Genomic DNA, 21,645 nt, shown 5'->3' with positions numbered 1-21,645 from the left:
AAAAGGCAAACAGCATTTGTCACCAAGGCCTGATCTGTAGAAGTACCGGTATTTCAATCTCAAATAGGTTTTTTATAGGATGTCCAACAGTCCAGGCAGAAATTAGACCATGGACAGGCTTTATTGTTGAAAATAAAATAGCATTTACTTTGTCTGAATGTTCCCTGCAACACACTTAGGCAATCCAATTCAGAGCTCTCCATTCTCTACAATGGAGTCACCTTTTTCTTTGATACCTGTAACGCTGCCACACAACTTGCAGCCAGGCCCCAGTCACATGCAAGTGTAAAAGCCAATGCTTCCTTGTAGGTTTTAGGTTGGCTGGGATCTGCTTCATAGAGCATGTTACTCTGGAGTTATCTGAGCTACACTGGCTTCTAGTTTGTTTCCAAATGCAATTTCAGTTGCTGGTGACTGTAGAGCAGGCACCCCCAAACCTCAGCCCTCCAGATGTTTTGGACTACAATTCCCACCATCCCTGACCACTGGTCCTGTTAGCTAGGGATTATTGGAGTTGTAGGTGAAAACATCTGGAGGGCTGCAGTTTGGGGATGCCTGCTGTAGAGCTCTAGATGGTTTGTTATATGAATGGCCTTTTTGGTGGACTGTTCTTCATTGGAGGTTTCTAAGCAAAGGTTGGGTGGCCATCAGTCAGGGAGTCCTTAGTTGTGATTCCTGGTTGGACAAGATAACCCTTGGGTCCCTTCCAATTCTATAATTGTAAGTCTGTCGGCCTTGTCGTCATTGTGTTCAGAGGCTCTGTCAACTGGGACACAGTACAGGGTCTTATCAGCAAGGGCCTTCTCATTCCACCAAGACTGTAGAGTGCTTTTATCTGAGACACCAATTTGGTTCTCTTTCTTTTAGCCTTTGGGCAAATGGTCACGACATACCACTTTTTCACCAGGCTTTCGCATTGCACCCTGCTGCTACAACTGCTTTTTAGCATTGTTCTGTTTTTTAAACTTTCAGTTCTTTTGTATGTTTCATTGTGATATTATTGTGATTTCCTTTGCATTTGTTTTTCATTATGCTGCAAGCTGACCTGGGGACTCTTGTCCCCGAAAGGTATCAGTCTTCCAAATAAATACACAACCACTACCATTTCCATGATGGCAGCAGCTCAAAGGAGCATCACAGAAATCTCAGCAGCCACATTAATGCTACTCATGCAGTGATGTCAGTTCACACAGATAGCAAGTCCGCATGAGCCAAGGCTGGAGGTGTCACACACACACTTCCTGGGGTGACCCTGGCAAGGCTACCCTGTGTATATGGCACCAGCACTCATTCTTTGTCTCATTGAATGAACCTGTTTGAAGGGGGGGGATTTATGCTGAGCAACATAATTAATTGGAGGGACTCACCGCAGCATAGACATTAATTATGTTTTCTGTCCCAGAAAAACGAGGACATCCCATCTCCCCCTGCAAGAATACAGCCATATTGGGCGTCTTGCTCTTGCACAACTCTGGGCCCCCCAAAAAGTGATCTCACACGGGGACCCAAAACACGTGTTTTGGGGCACTGTACCCCCAAATAGCTCTTTTTTCAGGTCCACGATCTCACATGCATCATGTGAGTCGTGCGGGATTTCGGAGCAGGAAGATAGTACCCTGGATTTGGGCCACGTCGTGTTGGAAGATATGCATAGGGTATTATGAACAGGGTGGTGACTTACATACTGCAAAAAAAGAGGACAAATGAGGGCACATATTTGCATTAAAATGCATATGCTAATTTATATGTATAGGTATGAATTGAAGAATGAGTACTATAATTTAAATAGAAATACAGCTGTAGGGAAGATTGTGACCAACTGACTAACTGATGAGGGGCAACTTCAAGGCCCCTCCTGCTCTTCCTTCTTAGGGTTCTTCGGCGGCCCAGCCTTTCAGATAGAGGAAGCTTTCAAGCAGAGGACTGTCCTCTGTAATATACAACATATGACCACCCTAATGATTAAAGTTATAGGGTGAGTAATATTGAGAATATAAACACTGAGATCCTAGAGTAAAACAAGAAATGCACATTCTTGCTTTGTTCCAAAAGGCATTCTGATCTGTGCTTATATTTATTCTTCTTGCGATGGTATATTTTGAAGTCAAATATATTAATCTGTATTATATGAAGAAGCAAAACTAGACTCCTGTCTGAGATTAATTTCAGATCAGAATTTGAACCATTTTTCCACCAGAAAGTTTCACACCCTTTTTCAGTATTGTTTTTACTTTAGACCAGAGGTTTCCAAACTGGTCTGTTGACAACTTGCATCCAGGTGTTTCATGGCAAGTCTGTAAGATCACAGCTAAAAATAATACAGCACCAAACAGAGCACATTATGATTGCTGCAGCAGACAGAAAAATAAGTAAGTTGTCCACCAACCTTCAGTAGTTTTCAAGTGGACACTGGGTGGGAAAGTTTGAATACTACTACTGTACTTTAGACAAACCAACTTCACATTCCCTTACCAATTGACAAGGAACCACATGTGACAGAAGCAGACTGGTGGGAATCTACATTTAAAACAACAAGCTACGGTAGCATCAGTGTTTGGGGGTGGTAGGGAGCTGAACCATCCCTCTGGTTATACATTTTTCCCAACAACAACTGCAGCCCAGTTGTTTCCCCCCACCCACCCCCAGCCAAGCTCCAAAACCAAACATGACCACTGGTGGGAGAAAAAGTGTTTGAAGCATAGCAGTTTGAGGGCAAAAAGTGGGGATGTGGGGTTAAGTCCTACCAACCACGTCCAACAAAGCTGTGCTTTCGATCCCAAGACCCAACCCGTTTCTATAATTCGGCAAGACCTCAGCTGGATCTTGTCCCTTTCATGTTTACATTGATCCTGGAGGTGATCCGCAGGTTGCTGCTTGGACCTGTCAAATATGAGGAGAAATATGCTCATTTTCCCTGCAAAAGTAACTGCATTACCGGTCGCAAATGAGACTGCTTTGAATTGTAATTCTGGTTTTCCTTGCCTGTTCATCTCGGAACTGGAGCATAACATAAACCAGAGCACATGGAACACAATGTGTTCTCATGCAGCCAAGTAACAGGATAATAATAGTCTGAATCGTGAAAATATATATAATTCTCAGCATATTGTTGTCTTGTGTCACTGACAAATCTTTCTTTCTCTTTCTCTCTCTCTCTCTTTAACCTTTTCAGCTCTGGGCCTTTCCCCTAAAGTGTACACAGGCCAGGCCAGGCCGTTAACAGTGGTCCCTGTGACATAGCTCTCACTGTCCTCTTCCAAAAAACCATTGAGGACAGAAGGACAAAGTTAGATTTTCCGCTGGGGGAAGCTTAAAATCGGGGGCACTTGGGTGAGTACAAGGGGTGTCACATCTAGAAAGGGATAAAGCTGTTCTGCATAGCCCAATTGAATTTCCTTCCTTCTACGGCCAACAGGAACCCCTGGATTAGGTAGGGTTGCCTCTTTTCCCCAGAGAGACATTCCTTCCGTTTATAAACAGCTGCCAGGCATCTCCACGCTAGGGGGAAACGGCACAGCTTATGCGATCTCTGTCTGTTGCACAGCTGCTAAAAGGTGCAGAACCTCTGTAAAGGAAAAAACAATGGCAACCCTACGCCAGATTGGCTCGCAGGCAGGACTCAAAGTGGAATGGAACCTCCCCACTTCTTTTCCTGTCCCTGTAGCTTCTTCCAGTGGGTGTTTGCCATGGGATCAGTGTAGGTTTTCTGCAGCATCCCACAACATAGTTGGCATTAAAGTATATGCCTTCTACCACTTATCATGATAGTTAAATCTCAAAGTAGTTTGCAAAGATAGAAATAAATCAACATGGTTGCAGTGCTGAGTTGTGGAAGCGTCTGTGGGTAGGAGGGGGCATCTTGGGACGAGGCCTGAAAGAAGAGTTAAAGGCAGACAGGCCTAGTATTGTCTTTAGTGCTTGAGTAGGAATGACTAATGCTATATTGATGTGTATTTTTCGTTTGTTTTTAAGTTGTTTTGGTTGATGTTTTATATTTGTTGTTAGCCGCCCTGAGCCCGCTTTCTAAACCGGGAAGGGTGGGGTATAAATAAAAATTTATTTTATTATTATTATTAATGTTGATTTCTTAAGAATGCACCACTGTCCATCTCTACAAATAACTGCCCGGCTGAGTTGCTGGAATAGGCCCCCAAAACAACATCCCAGTATTTCTCTTGCTTCACATTCTGGGCTCCCTTTGGATTTCCCCCCTGACCAACCTTCAGGAACTTCCCCTAGGTTCCAGTAACATTCAGTCAGCTGCTTACTCATTCCTCATAGGACAAGGGAGAAATGACTATTTTCTCCAGCAAAATAAAAAAATTCCTTCAGTAGCACCTTAAAGACCAACTAAGTTTATATTTTGGTATGAGCTTTCGTGTGCATGCACGAAAGCTCATACCAAAATATAAACTTAGTTGGTCTTTAAGGTGCTACTGAAGTTTTTATTTTGCTTCGACTCAGACCAACACGGCTACCTACCTGTAACATTTTCTCCAGGTTTCTGATACAGTACTGATATGATGAAAATAACATCACATGTTTTCATGAGGAGAAAGAATGTTGCACTGCCCCTAAGGGGAGCACTAGGCCCATGTTTCCGTCATAATGGTGGGAGAATGAGGGGTGCACAAGGAATTCGAAAGGCTGGGTGGTCATGATTGCTTAACCCTTTCTGCATCAGTCCCCAGTTCTTTCCAACACTGTAAAATGAGTTTTTCCCAACCAGAAACAAACACGTCTTGGGCAGGAGATGGAGAGAGCAGCCTGCCCATGCAAGCACCCCTTGCTGTTGCGTTCATAACATATTTGTCATCGGAACAAACAATTGCTGAAATAAATAACACATAGTTCTGCCCCGTAGTACAGAGTAAACAAAATGAGGTATCTGCTTTTGTTGGGCTTATCTACAGTTTCTCTTGTCCTGCTGCTTGCCCAGGGGGAACCGCTCTTTTGCACTCAATCAGAGCAAAGGGAAATTTACGTTTTCTGCAGGTTGCCGTTTGTTCCGATTTAGAGCTAAAGAGGTATTCCTTGGGAAAGAAGCAGAGTGATGGTGAAACCGCTTATCCTGGGGTTTCTTAGCACAGGGCAAGCTGAAGTGTGGATAAGCCCATTGACTGGAAAGTCTCACTCAGTAATGGATGTTGAAACAAGTAACTTTTAAAAAAAACAATGTATATTTTCCTGTCACATATCACAGTACCTCATAAGGAAGCAAACCTAAGATGCAGGCTAAATCATGTAAGGATTTGAGAGCAAGGGCAGAACTGACACGAAATTGTTAAGATGCTTGAACAGGCAGTGTCACCGCCACCGTCACATTCCCTGTACTTTCTCTGCAAAGCAAAGAGTGAGATAACAGAAAGCCTATCACAGGTCACATTGCCAAGGAGAAATTTTATCACTCTGCTTCAGCATGTACAGGATGTGATGGAACAGCACAGCATGTAACTTAGTGAGAAAGACCCGCACTCTCATTTGGATGTGCTTCCCCTACATGTGATAGTCCTTGTGGGGCTTTTAGTTTGCAAGATGCTCTGCTCATTGCAAGGCAGGTGCGGTATATGTAAACACATGTACAAATACACTGAAACAGTCTTGCCTTTGAAATCATTCCAAGTCAGTTTGCAAGTACATTTTAGAATAAATAAATAAACCGTATCCATATGTCAAAAGTCATCAGGGGATTCCACTCCACACAGGGCAGCTAGTGGTAGATGACCCTATGGGGGGAGAGAGGGTAGTCCTGCAGGAGCAAGCTCTAAAGCAGGCACCCCCAAACTCGGCCCTCCAGATGTTTTGGTACTACAATTCCCATCATCCCTAGCTAACAGTACCAGTGGTCAGGGATGATGGGAATTGTAGTCCCAAAACATCTGGAGGGCCGAGTTTGGGGGTGCCTGCTCTAATGCGTTCTATGCCTATTGTTAGTGAGGAAGAAACCGTACTGTGAAATTTCCACCTGAGCAACTGCTTTTTGTTGACTTTACAGTTGCCTTTCCAAGTGTTGCTGTTATTTTATTATTATTATTACTTCTGCCAGTTCTTATGGATGTCCCAGAGGTGGCTGCATGTCAGTAGCTGCCTTTTTGAAGATTCCATCTTTTACATACTTTCCCCACAAATTCATTTCAGCTATCCAAGAAAGCAAATGACTTCCGTTTTCAGCAAGCATTCCTAGTATGGCAGGCATTGCATTGTTATTTAACCCCCATGACATATTTTTGATCCACAGTGATGATGGAAAGTGAGTTTGAGGACTTAATCCACATGTCCCTTTTGCCCCGCATTTTCCAGACACAGGTCCTCACTTTAAAGCTCCATGTTGGAACACTCTTTTTTTCCCCCACTTTGCCCCAGAGTTTTCCCCATAAAAGCCCACTCTTTCAAGCTGAAGGGCAACTAACAGCAATTTGGGTTTTTCACGGATTGCCACTTGTGTGGCTATGCCCCGAGTCCTCCCCGCGAGAAATAAAGACACAAGACTCATTGCATAGGGTTAATGGGCATGAAAGGCCACAACTTTATTGATTACGGGTGTAGAGGGGTATTGGCATAGGCATTGGATCTAACCGACTATATCCGACTCCAGCCCGCTCTGCTGGCAGTCTGTGAAGGGTTAACCACCATTGGATGAGTCCTGCGATGCACATCAACTAGGAACTCATCCTGGGGCCACCATTAGGGGCGTGCCCTCTGGCCCTCACCTTCCACGGCTTCGGACTTGGCAACGCCCCGGACTCCTTAAGGGAGTACCCTTCCGCATATTGGGGGAGGTGATGGCAGCAACCTCCCCCCCGCACCTGTACCTTCTTGAGATAATCCAATGCCTACCGCCAATCCCCCCCAAGTTGTGACGGTTTGCATACGCGGCAGGCAAAAAACCACAGGCCAGAGCCAATTTGCCAAGTGGGAAAAAGTCCTACCAGGTCCCTTACGGCGACCAATCAAAGTGCGCAGCAACGTCAAGGAAGAAACCTGCCTAAAAGAGGGTGGGTGGGTGGGAAACGCATGAGCCGGGTCAGGAAAAAAGAGGACGATTCCCCGCCGCGCGCTCAGTTAAAAGCCCAAGCCACGCCCCCATGGGGCACCCGGATTGGGTGCGCCAGGGCGCGCCGCGGCGGGGGAGCAACCAATGGGCTGGGGGGAATGCTAACCATTCCCCCCCACGTGAAGTCCTCGTGGGCCCACAACATCTCCTCCCCCCGAGGAGGGAAGAGATTTTGTGTGGCTATGCCCCGAGTCCTCCCCGCGAGAAATAAAGACACAAGACTCATTGCATAGGGTTAATGGGCATGAAAGGCCACAACTTTATTGATTACGGGTGTAGAGGGGTATTGGCATAGGCATTGGATCTAACCGACTATATCCGACTCCAGCCCGCTCTGCTGGCAGTCTGTGACTGCCCCCCAAAGAGGGGCTCGCCGCCAATACCCTTACAGCCGCAACCAATTCCTAATAGCACCTAGAATGTCAGCAATCCAAACGTCGTTCCCATCATCTGAAAGATGCACGCCATCAGCCCGACATAGTAACGCCTCATTGAATCTAATGGCAGGGTGCGGTACATAGTGTCCATTCAAGGCCAAGACCCTTCTGGCCACAGCGATATCCAGAAACTTCATTGCTTTGTTTCTAGCAGCAGGCGAAAAGCAGTCGCACCAGAGGCGCCTCTCCAGTGGAGAAGACCAAAAGATGGTCAAATTGGGATCATCGAAGTCCGCAAAGATAGTCCATTTCAAATCCTGGCCATTGCGATAAGCCAAATCAATTTTGCCAAGCTGCACCACCAGAATATCAGGAGGGCCCTGGGATGCCGCCCTAGCCTTCACTGCTGGCAAGAACTCACTTCAACGCATCCCCCGTCTCGTGATCCGGGACACTCTGACCCAGCGAGGCAGCCCCAAATTGAGGCCCATTTTCCGATCATAAGCGCGCGCCCGGGCCCAGTGCACGGTGCTGTGTCCAAACATCCAGATGTTAACAAACAGGGGGATTTGTGATGCGGCCCTGGCCTTTACAGCTGGGAGGAGTACGTCCCAGCACATCCATCTCTTTTTAAACCAGGAACCTCTGATCGGTGGAGATCGCCCCATATTGGGACCCGGTCCCAAATCAAAGGTGTGTGCCTGCATGATACTCTGATCACCCATCCAGAGATTTACCGTATCATCTCCTGGGAACAAAGCAAAAGAATGTAAGTGATTTGCCAACTCAAATGACTAGTCACATTGTGCAGCAGAGGTAACCCATTTAAGCTATTCTTCATTCTCTGCAATGAGAGGCACATGTGTACCGCAGTTGTAGCCGCCCCAATTAAGAAGCAGTGTGCGGTAAATTCAGAGGGAGAAAGTCCACATGATGCAATCGCCCTGCGCCTGGCGCGCGTAAACAGATGCTGGGCTAGGCGAGAGCCCACCAGGAGAATGAGGAATGGGCCAGGAGTGGGAGGCCTCAAATGAAGGAATCGCCTGGTTTCCTTCACAGGGCAAGGGCCACAAGCCCTGTGGCCGGTACGCGCATACAGGTACCCTTCCTTCTCCGATCCATTTAAATTGACGAATGTGAAGCACTAATTATGTATCTGATAGTGTTAGGTCAGATAACAAAGTGCCCTTAGCTTACTGGTCGGGGGGGGAAGGGGGGGGCTCGCAAACCCGTCCTGAAGAAGGGGCCAGGCGTGGGTGTATTTAACTGAAGGAATCGCCTACCGGTAGTATCTTTGCTGGTTCTGATTCCATTTATAGGCTAAGAGGAATAGCGGCTGTCAGACTATTAAAAGTCTTAACCACCCACCCAGGTTATACAGTCAGCAAGGTATTAAAGTGCCTGCTCTGAGGTGAGAGGACAGACTGAGCCTGATACCCACAGATGTGCTCCATAGGTCATAAACAAAGTTTCGAACCGAAAGTCAATGAAATCAGCCAGGAGAGTGGACAAAACCAAGAAGCCCCTACTCCCACAGCCCATCGAGGCTAAGCAATGCAATGCCATTAGCAACCCCGGAATAAATATGCTGAGATGGTGAAGATGAACTTAAGGTGAAGCTGAGCCATTGTGTGTAGCAGGAGTGACATCATCTTGGACTGTTTGCAAGGGCACAGATGACACCTCGATTATAAATTCCCAAGGCAAACGTGGCGATCTCCGAAGTCCATCATCCGGGATAAACTTGAACTATTATGAAAGAAACTTCCAAAGGTTAAATAGCATACAATATTAACCAGGCTAGCATCACACACCCACAGGTGTCCGTGAGGGAGCCCTAATTGAACCAGATAATGTGGGAGTACTTTGCAATTGTCCTGCCAGAGAAACCTCAAGAGCATAACTTAAGAAAAAGACAGAAGCTCATCTGATGTACACTCACAGGAGCAGGCTCTAGAGCAAAGAGTGAATCTCTAACTTATCACGTTCCGGGCAATAACGTTAGAAGGGGACAGAAGCCCATCTGATGTACACTCACAGGAGCGGGCCCTAGCGTCAAATGTAAATCTCTAACTTATTGTGTTCAGGGCGAGAAAGCAAGGTCGGCGCCTGCTCCAGGAAGTCCTTTCAACCATCAACACTTCGTTTGGAAATATCGAATGGTAGACTCAGCCTGGATCTAATTTATTAGAATGCAAATGTTACCCGAATGATCTGGTGTGCATGTGCACGGTGGCATATGGGCATTCTAACCTTCAACTGAGTACCATAAGAAGGATGCTAACCTAACCATTGATCTCATACTGATAAGCTGGAGAGGTAAAAGGAGGACATATAACTGAAGCCAATGGCTGACTTTTATCTTATTTTCACTTAAAAAATTACTATTATTAATAATATGATTATTCTGTGTTTATGTATTTCTTTATTTCTTTATCTTATAATTGAAAATGTTGAGGTTATTTATTTATTTATTTACCTTTGGGGGGGGGTGCAGCCTTTTACATACGTGGACTAACCAACCAGCAGATGTGTGGTATAGTAATGCATGTACAGTACTGCCACTATTGCACTGGGTAAAGGCAGACCAGCTTTCCCATATGGGGATTGAACTTGAAACCCTGGGATTATCAGCACTCATTATCCCGTCAACATAGAAATAGTACCTCAGAATTTTCCTGGTGGTCATTTATGGCACCTGCAGCCTTGGTGTTATCCAATCCACTATGAGACCCTGGTGGTCACCTGTTCCAACCCCCTATAATGCAATAATATGCACCTATCCCATATGGGGATAGGACCTGGAAAAAACTTGGCTTGTCAGTACTACTATCCTGCCCATCCAAACGGTACCTCAGGGCAGTGCTCCCCAACCTTTTTATCACTGCGGACCAGTCAACGTTTGAACATTTTATTGCGGGGGGGGGAGGTTTTTTGTTTTTTTTGTTTTGTTTTTGGCGGCCCGCTGAGGGGGGAACCTTGATTGTTTATATTTATTTAGATAGTTTTGATTTAATAATTTTAATTTAGTTGTATTTAATGTTCCTTGGGTAGCCCGGTACCAATTGATCCATGGACCGGTACCGGTCCGTGGCACGGGGGTTGAGGACCGCTGCCTCAGGGTATTTGATGCAAGAATATGCAGCTCTCCATATGGGGATGGAACAGCAACCTTGGGGTTATCAGCACTAATTATCCTGTAAACCCAGGAATAGTATCTCAAAGATTTCCCTGGCGGTCGTCTAGTGGAACTCCCGTAACGCAAAGACATGCAGCTTACTCGTATGGGGATAGAACCTAGAACCTTGGCGTTATTACACTGTAGAGTTGGAAGGGATTCTAATCCAACCACCTGCAGTACATTTGGTCTCCCATCCAATTTTAAACCATACTGGACGCTGCTTAGCTTTGAAGCTGTGCTAGTAATTTTAATTCTGCACCACTTCTGGTCTAACAAGTTTCACGAAGAAGATTCCCAATCCTACCTAGAAATATCAGGGACACAAAACAGATTATCTTGCACTGTGGTACAGCTCCAAGATTAGGTTAAGTAATTAGGCCAAAGGTCATTTAGTAATCTTGACGATTTGCCGGAGATTTGAATATAATTATCATTGATTATTTGATTATTTATTTATTTATTTATATATTAAGTATTTTATTATTTATTAAAATTATTACTACCCCTACTACTACTGATTATTATCAAGTAAAAACAAACAAACAAACTACTGTTTATGCAAGGTAAGCATAAACCAAGGGTCCCCAAACTAAGGCTGGGGGCCGGATGCGGATCAATCCTTCTAAATCCGGCCGCGGATGGTCAGGGAATCAGCATGTTTTACATGAGTAGAATGTGTCTTTTAATTTTAAAATGCAACTCTGGGTTATTTTTGGGGCATAGGAATTTGCTCATTTTAATTTGCTCATTTTAATTCTATTTATTTATTAAATATAGTCCAGGCCCCCAACAAGATCTGAGGGGCAATGGACTGGCCCCTTGCTGAAAAGGTTTGCTGACCCTAGCATAAACTAACAGCTACGAAATTAAAATGTTAAATGAAGTAATATCAGGCCAACTCTCTGCAATGCAAGAATCTTATGCCCAATGTGGTGCCTGAACCCACAACCCTGAGATTAACAGCCTCATTCTTTACCAACTGAGCAGGGTTACTGGCCGATGCAATGATTATTATCGAGTAACAATTACTGTTTATGAAAGGTAAGCTTAAACAAACAGTTAGGAAATTAAAATGTTAGATGTACGGTAGTAATATAACATTCAGAAAATTTACAGGATGCAAATGCAGCTATGATTTTTTATCAACTAAACTTTACCATTTATGCAAGGTAAGCATAAATTAACAGCCACTAAATTAATATGTTAATTGCAGTAATATAGTTTAGAAAATACACAGGATGCCAATGCAACCAAGAGGGTAAAATAATCAAGCAGCAGAAACACAAGCAAAACAATGTTGCAACATACTGCTCAAGGCAGCAACGAAATAACCCTCATAGAGGTTCAACTAAATGAGACCATACATTAACTAAGGGGAATATAGGCAGTGCTTTTATTGACTTTATGAACTTCTGTGTCAGGTGAGCACGTGTTCCCCTGCTACACACTTAATTAATTCCTACAATAAATCTAATTGCTGTGGGGTAAATTAAGAGAGGCTCTAGATAGCCTGATGAAATGATTTATACCGCCCTTAGAAAACCCCCACAGTGTGTTGCGGCAGTTAAAACAAAGGCCTCTCTCTCGCTAGTCTCACAGAAACTTTTGTCCTAAACAAATGCCCAATTTTTATTTATTTATTTATTTATTTATTAAAACGCAAGTACAGCTCCAGCACACTTATTTGTTTTATTGTATAAAACATTGGGGTGGTTGTAATTTGCAACCCACCAGAATAGAAACTTAGTCACGGTTAACCCTTTTGGAGAACTAGGCCAGCCTTGGCACTCTGGCGAAACTTAGCTATAAACTGCAAGGGGCAACTGCAAATGGAAACCCCTAGAGGAATTAAAGCCACCTCTATTTTATCTTAATTATTCTAATTATTATAAATAGGTTTTTATTATTATTATTATTATTCATTTATTTATTCCCGGAGGCGGCGGGACCAATCCTGCTCGAATAAGGTCAGGTGGAATTTCCTCTCCGCCGAAAGCCACACTCAAAATATTCTGCGCACGTGGTTCGATAGGAAATGGGCACCAGTTAGGCCTATTTTAGCCCTTCCCATAATGGCCGCTGCAGCAAGAACAAAACCCCACTTAAGATGGCGTCGTTCACGTGGGCAAATTCAAAATGGCGGCCCGCACGTTACCCTGACAACCAAACACACAGGCGACAGAACCGCAGAAAAGAGAATTCCTCCCTAGGACAAACAAGACAAACAAGAAGCCCTGAAAGGCAGTGTTATCTCCAGAGGCTCCAAGGGTCCCCACATAACTGACCTCCAGCAGGCTCTGCTGTAGCGCGGGCTGCGATAGCGGCTGTGGCAGTGGGAGCACGATCGTCGGTACGAAGCAGGAAGGCGGGATCGCGGCAGCTGCAAGGGCCAGTCAGCTGTAATTCGGGCGCCCTTAGCTCAGCAAGGCCGGCGGCGTGCTCCTAAGAGAACAAAAGGACGGGCAGCTCCACCAAGCAAAGGGTAAAGGCTGGCGACGATCAGCCTGGCCTCGGCAACAGGCTCGCCCCTGCGGGGTAGTAAAGCCAAGCGGGAAGGGAAAATCTCGCTGATGCGCGGAGGCAGGAGGAGCATCCTTACAACGTGGCCTCAGACCCGCAAAGGCGGCGTCTGAACCGGCGCTGCAAGCGCTGAGCTGTGCTGTCGACCAAGGGCGGCTGTAGAATCAGCGGCGAGAGCGACGAGCGGCAGATGGCTTTTGGGAGAGCTTCGCAGCGCCGCAGACGCTAGAAGTAAGAAGAAGGTGGGGAGAGAAAAAAAAGGGGGGGAAGGGGGGGTAAACAGCGGCGGGACGAAGGAGCCGGCAAGGCTCGGTTCCTGCCTAGAAAGAAAGCTGGCGTTTAAAAACGCCGGTTATGCGATTCAGCCGATGGTTCACCAACCGCGGATCCAATCGATGAACGACGAACACAGGAACGCAGGAGCCGGCCGTGCGGCCGCTCTCTTCCTGGTCGCGTAGTCGGACGCAGCTAGCAAGGAAGGAAAATGGCGTTTAAAAACGCCGTTTTTGTGATTCAGCGCGGGAGCTCAGCTGTTGGATCCGAGAAACGCATGAGCCGGGTCAGGAAAAAAGAGGACGATTCCCCGCCGCGCGCTCAGTTAAAAGCCCAAGCCACGCCCCCATGGGGCACCCGGATTGGGTGCGCCAGGGCGCGCCGCGGCGGGGGAGCAACCAATGGGCTGGGGGGAATGCTAACCATTCCCCCCCACGTGAAGTCCTCGTGGGCCCACAACATCTCCTCCCCCCGAGGAGGGAAGAGATTTTGCTCCGATCCAGCTTTAAAGAGCAGGTTTTAACAGGGAAAGCTCTGGAATGGAAAAAAAGGCGGGGAGCTTGGTCCCAGAGCTTTAAAGTGGCTGGAAAGCAAAGAAGAGGAAAGGTAAGCCCTGAGTCATACATGGAAAGTCAGACTTTTGAGATTGTTTACTGTGAGTCTGGAAAACCTGGGCAGGGCTTAGCAAAGTAAGGACAGAATCACCTCTGCATACCGTCCCACGACCCTCTCTTGCTGATAACATGTCTCAGCTTTATTGACTGTGTCACAAGAGGGGGGGCAACTAGAGGTCACCTGACTGCCAAAAGGCAGATACAATTGTTGTGCTGGCTCCACACAGGGCACTTATAACCTTGCACAAGATCACATGCAAACAGCCAGTTGGAGACTTGAAGCAGCACTGCCCACAAGCAGCTGCGCCTGGCGGATTTACAAGCTAGGAAGTGCAATCAATTCACCTCTTCAGGTTTGAAATGAGATTTCGCTGCAAGTGTCTCTTGGCCCCGCGGTAGTGATGTGACAGCCAGTGACCCTTGAGTGCATCCATCACAGAGGGCTAAAAGCAGCAGGATGGCAGGGGCACTTAAGTGGCGCCTTTTGAATAAATATGAGGGCCAGGCCTGGCTGAAAGAGGAAGGGGGAGAGCTTTTGTGGATGACCAAGCTGAGTGATAGGCATGTAATTGAGCATGTCACTGACAACCTCATCCCTGAAGCCTGCTCAGATCTCTCACCCAGAGCATTAACTTTCTTTTCTTATTAAAACCTTTCATGTTGGCAAAATGGCCAGATGAGAACTTCTCAAGTAGTTCAGCTGACATCTAACTCGAGATTGCTCTCAAGGTCTTTCCAGGTTGTTGACCCTGGGAAGAAAGATTACAGATACATTCTGCTTCGCATCAGTGGATCTATCCCATTGACAGGGAAACAGAAGACGATGGCTTAATACAGGGGTCCCCAAACTACGGGCCCCGGGCCGGATGCGGCCCAATCGGCCTTCCAATCCGGCCCGCGACGACCCCCGCCGCCCGCTGCCGCCGCCCGCTCTCACAGCGCGCGGCGCAGCGACGATCTAAAAAACCGGCAAAAAATCGCCGAAAATCCTTTGTGCGCATGCGTATGGGCCTCTCCCGACCCGGAAGAGGTCATTTCTGGTGCACTTCCGGGTCGGGGGAGGCCCATACGCATGCGCACAAGCGATTTTCGGCGATTTTTCCCCGCGCGTGTGCGTGTGCGCATGCGCACGGGCGCACACTCCCCCGCCCTCCGCCCCGCTGCGCGCGCACTCCCCTGCCCTCCGGCCCACTGCGCGGTCGGCGCGGCGGGCACCGGCCCGCCGCGCGGTAAGTCTGGGGACCCCTGGCTTAATACCATAGTACAACATCTGTCTAATACATATGTTCATGTTACTATGCAGCCTAAACTCTTTGGCGATCACTCATAGCCGAGTAAGATTGTCTTCCATTAACACGGTTTTAACAATGGGTCTGTAAGTGACTGTGGAGGCCAATTCTGGATCCACACGTCCTTCCACAGTGGGGACATTGGTTTCCGGGCGGGAGCTGATCACAGTGTGGATTTGCCAAGCGCACCTTCCTCTTAGCACGTTTCTCCCTTGCGTCCTGAGATCGAGTTTCTTCAAAGCCCATGACACCTTTGTCATCTGGATAAAACGGCACATTCACATGGAAGTTGTGCGTATATCTGCAGCCTAAACACTTTATAGACGAGCAGGCAAATGGAGTTGAAAATTGGAAGTAAACGTTTCAACCAGTTTGAGCAGGCCACTGTTGCATTTGGGCCTACAGAAAATTTGTATGAACCCAGTGACGCAGGAATGTTTGACGCCTCTGTGGGACATCTCATGCAAGGGATCAAGATGCTCCAGAACAACTACATGAGGGCTCTGCTCACCCTGCTGCCATTTGTCATAGCTGCCAAGTTTTCCCTTTTCTCGCGAGGAAGCCTATTCAGCATAAGGGAATTTCCCTTTAAAAAAAGGGAGAACTTGGCAGCTATGCCATTTGTGCAACTGTGGTGGCTAAGGAAGGGGTACCATACTTGTGGGAATCCTGGCAGATATATGCACAGCTTCCATGTGAATGTGCTGTTTTATCCAGATGACAACTCCACGTGAGCGTCTTTGAGTCAGCAGCTTTGCGGTAAATCAGTCTCAGAGAGGAGCTGCAGACTAGTTTGAACTTGCCCTGCAAAGATGTCCCTGTCTGTTACAAACCCATCAGCCAGAGACCCTCAGCTAAAATTCAAGCTATAGATACAAATGCATGACATTTCCCTTGTGTTAGCAAGGATGGCAGGCACCAGGCCTGTAGGGATGCCAACAAAACTCCCCTGTGAGTGATCTTTGGAGGCTCGTAATGCTCAGCTCTGAGAAGAGGCAGACATCATGTCCCTGAATTCTTCCTGGCTCGGTTTAAAATACGAGGCAGAAAAGAATTACTTGCTTACATAGTCTCTCCTGCCCAAGCAGCAACTCACTTCCCAACTGCCCCCATCCCCATTTCCTTTTAGCTGGCATTTACGGATTCCAGACATGGTACGAAGGAGGGAGGTTGGGCCCTTTTAAATGTGGTTAAAGGGAAAGGGGCAGAGGTTGGGGACTTTAAAAAGTATGTATCCCTGGCCAAATTTGGCCTGAACTGGAAATAAACCAAGTAATTCCCACAGAAACGGAGGTCAATCCAACTGGAGGGGAATGTGTTTAAAATGAATACGATAGGGAAGGAATGGGAAGGATCATGCTACATGTCACACTTCAGTTTGCCTCTTTTAAAGTAACATGCATATTGTGCATAGAATCATAGAACTGTAGATTTGGAAGGGACCCTGAGGGTCATCTAGTCCAGCCCCCTGCAATTCAGGAATCCTACCCACAACTGTCCCTGGGTGGGATTGAACCACCAACCTTCCAATTAATAGACAAAACATACTGAGCCATTGAGATGAATATTTTTGCTTCCAGTTGTCCCCTCCCCACATGTAGCAATGAAAGTTGGGATGGGGGGGGGGGGCTTTTCAGGCATTTGCGTCTTCTTCTTCTTGGTTTCCTTTTTCTTAATGTTTCATTTCCTCTACTGAAATATTTGCTGCAGACCACATACAGCTCATTGCATCTGTGGGGATTTCTTCTTCATAATATATCATTTCCCTTTTGCCGTTTTCTCCTGTGGTTTCAAAATACATCCAGCTGCTATTCTTAAAGGCACATTTGCCTTTTGATCAAGTGGTCTCCAAGACAATTGTTATTCTCCACACATCTGTTGCAGTTGGAGCAGAGTTCTTCAGCCAGGAAGAGGGAAGCAAGCTTCCTACAGCTGCTTGTTCCCTGGCTTATGTCTGTGGCCATTCTGGTCTTCCCACTGCCATTATCTTCCTTCTGGTACAGCCTCACACTGGAACTTGTTCCCCTTGCCCATCTCCATTTTATGCATTACATTTGGTTTAATGGGCAGGTCTCGGTTTTTTTTAAAAAAAAAAAATCTAGAGCAGCTCTGATAATTCTGGGATTTGACCATTTAAAGCCACACTCCTATTCACACAGACCTGATAGTAAGTCCCATTGCACTCAGGGGGACTTCTGAGCAGAGCTGTGGAGGATTGCACTGTAAATGTGCCTTTGATCATCATCATTTTCCTTATAATACATGGCTTAGATTTACTGCATGCCATTATGTCTCAAACAGCACTATACTCTGTGGCTTATAGACATACTTCATAGGTCACTTCCAGATAGTAAATTGAAACTGATTTCTGACATCTCTCCAGCTACACTAGTAGCTACTCATTTTCCAGCACTAAATTGTTTATCATAGAAGAACGTAACTGAGTAATTGGAGAAATGAACCCTGTATTTCCTCTAAAAATATACATTCTTTTGATCTGTTCTGCTGCTTTTTCTTTTCTTTTTCTTTTTTTGCTTTTTTTTAGCCATCATCTTGTCTAGCACCATCACATAGCCTGCTGTGTACATGGAACAAGGAAGCAGATTCTAAAAATGGGAACAATGGGGAATCATGGGGAAAATGTTTAAAAGTATCTTCTAATTGTCAGTCTGAACTATTTTCATTGCTGTTCCCCTTGTAGGAATCTGAACCCACCATGTGATAAATCACCCTGTCCTATCCTGCCCTGCTGTCAAAGTCTCTGTTTGGCCAAGGTTCTTCCCAAGAGAGATGTGTGGAGCCCAATGTTTGATCAGCCAGTGGCAAATGCACGGAAGACAAGGCAACCTTCTGCACCCCATACAGTTATCTACTGTGTCTTCACCTGAGCCAGGACCTGCTTTCTTATGAAGTTGGATGTAGAGAATTATGACGCAAGGTAGCTCAAAGATTGCTTGAAGGTTGTTGCATCGGGTGCACCATCTCAGTCTTCTCAGGATGGTTCGATAGGGGGCTTACTATGCAGGGACTTCGATTTCCCTGAAAGACTCTTGACTATAAATGAGGTGTGAATCCAGAAGTACTTGGAGATACATACCTATAGGATTATATGTCCACATATAGGACAGGAAATAACTGTGGGTTGGGAGGAAGTGACAAAAAGGAAGGACTTCGTTCTTTTGGGTATGGTCATTGCACTCCAAGGCGTTTACTGCCCTGTTATGTCATATTTATGCCCTGAGGATATTTCTTGCATTGACAGTATTCAATATGGAGTCATCTTGCATTTTCAACATAGTTTGTGGTTTCCAAAACATCTGATAAAGTGCATTTGACAAATGTTTTGAATATTTAATAAACGTTAGCTTTCAGGATTCAACAGTGTTTGGCTTCTATTTATCAAGTCTTCGATTTGGTCTTCAATGTATTTCTATTCAAAAACAGTAGGGGAAAAGAAAGAGAGGAAGAAACAACAGAGAAGGTATTTTGCTTAAATGTTAAGTGGCATTGTACCTTTTAATGTTTCATGATAGGATGACATACACTTTGCACCCGGATACTTTTGGATGGTAGAGTGTGAAGGCCTTTTGGGGGTGGAATGGGGATGCTGGTGTCAATGGGATGCTATTTTCAAAGACAAAAAAATTATACTAAAATATCCAAACAGCTATTTAACAAGCACTATTTGAAGAGCACACAAGGTGTGAGAACAAAGTATCCCATACACTTTGGAATGTGTGGGATGTGTCTACATTTCAAATATGATTAATAAAAAACTTCTGAAGATGTGAAGAATGGAACTCTTACCCTGCTGAATGGCCACAAGGCTTTCACCCCTGAGGCCGGTTGTTCAGTGTGAGCACTTCAGGTCTCACTACCCGGCCCTTGGAGCTTTTTCCCAGGCCACACACCCCGCTCCTGCCACACAACTCACCCGCCCTCTTTTGCACCACCCTTGAGTGTTTGTTTGTTTTGAGCGGAATGAGTCCTTGAACTTTGATAATGCTTCTTGCTTGCCTGGCTGGGGAGGCATGTACGAGTGTGGAGGGGAAACTAACCTACTGTACATAGATTTGCACTGGCTGTTATGCCCACTTTTGCCTCTGGCTTTGCCTACCGCTGGCATGGGGTCCCCAGAAGGTTGTCCAGAGCCAAAGTGACCCTTGGAGTGAAAGGGTCTGCTTTAAAGAGGCAAAATTACCGGTAATTGGCCAGCTTTCAGGTTTGGAAATCATGAGTAAAAACTTGCAATGAAAGGCTTAGCAGTGCCACCTACCTGCCAGATCCATATTTTTTACTCCCCGCAAACCTGGCATTGCTCGCTCAATACGTGAGACTTGTTTCCTCAGGTCTCCCAGAAACTGCAAAATTATTGTCAATGGAACAAAAATAATTCTGATGAATCAGGAAGAGAAAGAGAGAGGATTTTGTTTTGTCAGTTCTTGGGAATGTGTTGTAAATTTTGCCATTGAACAAACCTTGAAGCTACAGCGAGGCATGAGACCTCAGATTTTATCTAACCTGGTGGAATTTTTAATATGTGATGGAATACTCCAAGGATCTCTCATATAACTATTGCAACTTTTTATCTCTTTTTCTTTGCCAGGAGATTTATAGGAATTCAATGTTTTGTTCTTCTTGGAGCTCTCCCAATTCCTTTTAGCAGTATGTGACCACACTCTCTTGACACCTGCTGACATACTGCAAAATACACACAAGTTCATATAATACATACTTAACAATTGCATGGAGTGTTAATGCTTTTTGTATGTAGAGGATCTTTTCTCACGAAGCAGTCCTCTGAGCCCGAGTCCACAGGCTGCATTGAAACTGGATAGACCAGCTCACTGTTCATAATGAATGAATGTGAGTGAAGCAGGTAGTCTAAGCTCAGAATCAGCAGCTATCTTATTTGAGTGAACTGTCTTGATCAATGTAGCTGCAACACTTGTGTGTACAAGTTTTGGAACCAGGGCTATCTCCTTTTCAACATCCTTCTGCTGTATTGAAGTGTTGAAATGTCATCAATTCCCAAAATTCATAGAGCTGTTTTAGAATGGGGAGGAGAAACACAATGAAGAGAATCATATTTTCCCACTTTCTCTTCCTCTGCTAATTCTGCTATTTTTGATGTCACGTAGCATGTTCTGTGCCCAAAGTTCAAAAGTGAAGATTCAGCTCCTACACTATTGTAACCACAAAGGAAAGCGAAACATTTCCTCATGCCTTTGTCTCATCTTTACCCCACCCACATGGTTCCTTTAGACTGGTAGGCCTTAGCAGAGCATAGGAACATGGGCAGCTGCTTTAAATCAAGTCAGACAACTTGTCTATCTAGATCAGTATTGTCACTACTGACTGGCAACAGTTCTCCATGGTTTGGGGCTGTGGACATTTCCAGCTCTACCTAGAGATGCCGGGAAATAAACCTGGGACCTTTGACATCCAGAGCAGATGCTCTACCACTGAGTTATGGCCAGGGCCGTCATAAGCATATCCGGCGCCATGGTGCAAAGATCCCTCCGGTGCCCCCCCCCCGGTTCCCCAGTTTTGGCTGGCGGGGTGGCATGACGCAGGCCCAAGACTCGCGTGATCCATTGGCTCTACCAATGAAACGCAGAGCTGGGATGAGGGATGACCCTGGCGCTGCAGAGCGGAACAGGGTCCTAGCACCTCTGGATGGGCGCTGGAGGTGCGAAGGCACCAAGCCCCCACTCCACCTCACTTACCCCCCGCTCTCCCCTCCCCGGACTCCCCCCGGACTCTCCTCATGGCGCCCTCCACAGCTTGGCGCCCTGATTCACAGCGCCACTACGCCAAATGGTAAAGATGCCCCTGGTTATGGCCCTTGGGAAGCACTCACTGGTTAGCATCCTCTAAACTTCTGTGGTCATGTATACAGTACATGGAATCTGATCACTTATTATTATTCTATTATTTAGTTGTAATTTGTGCATTGCAAGGGGGATGGACAAGAGGACTCTACAATTCTGTGGTTCTATGATTCAATAGGCCTAGTTTAATATAGATGCTGGTGTGTGTGTGTGTGTGTGACTTTTAATCCATAAGGTCCCTTTAGCTATTATAGTATGGAGACTTCTTTCCCCTGGCTTCACCCTACAGTGCTGCCCATGTGATTTAGCAGGGTTTAATCACATGTGTACTTCCCACCAAACCCTCACCTGCAAATCCTGATCAGGTAATGAGTGTGTGGGAAAATCTGTGTGGTTGACTCTGTTCATGTGGTGCCATGTTTTTAAATATTGCAGCAGCCATTGGATAAAGGTGCAGAAAAATAACTCACACATTGTCAGGCTTGGGGCCTAGCTTGCAACAG

At 45.9% G+C, this 21,645-nt stretch overlaps 1 protein-coding gene across 2 annotated transcripts in view; it reads left to right on the top strand.

The window, feature by feature from the left end:
- HRH2 (histamine receptor H2) overlaps positions 1-18,687 on the top strand; it is a 40,540-nt gene extending 21,853 nt beyond the window's left edge. For both annotated transcript variants that reach the window (XM_035105790.2, XM_035105791.2), the window contains exon 3: positions 18,010-18,687. In XM_035105790.2, coding sequence (XP_034961681.1) covers positions 18,010-18,196 — 187 coding nt within the window. In that variant the 3' untranslated portion in view covers positions 18,197-18,687. The remainder of the gene's footprint in view (positions 1-18,009) is intronic.
- The last annotated feature ends 2,958 nt before the right edge of the window (positions 18,688-21,645 follow it).

Source organism: Zootoca vivipara, chromosome 2 (genome assembly GCF_963506605.1).
Source record: "Zootoca vivipara chromosome 2, rZooViv1.1, whole genome shotgun sequence".
Classification (NCBI taxonomy): domain Eukaryota; kingdom Metazoa; phylum Chordata; class Lepidosauria; order Squamata; family Lacertidae; genus Zootoca; species Zootoca vivipara.
The sequence above is the reverse complement of the archived record's forward strand: the minus strand, read 5'-3'. Positions and strand labels throughout refer to the sequence as shown.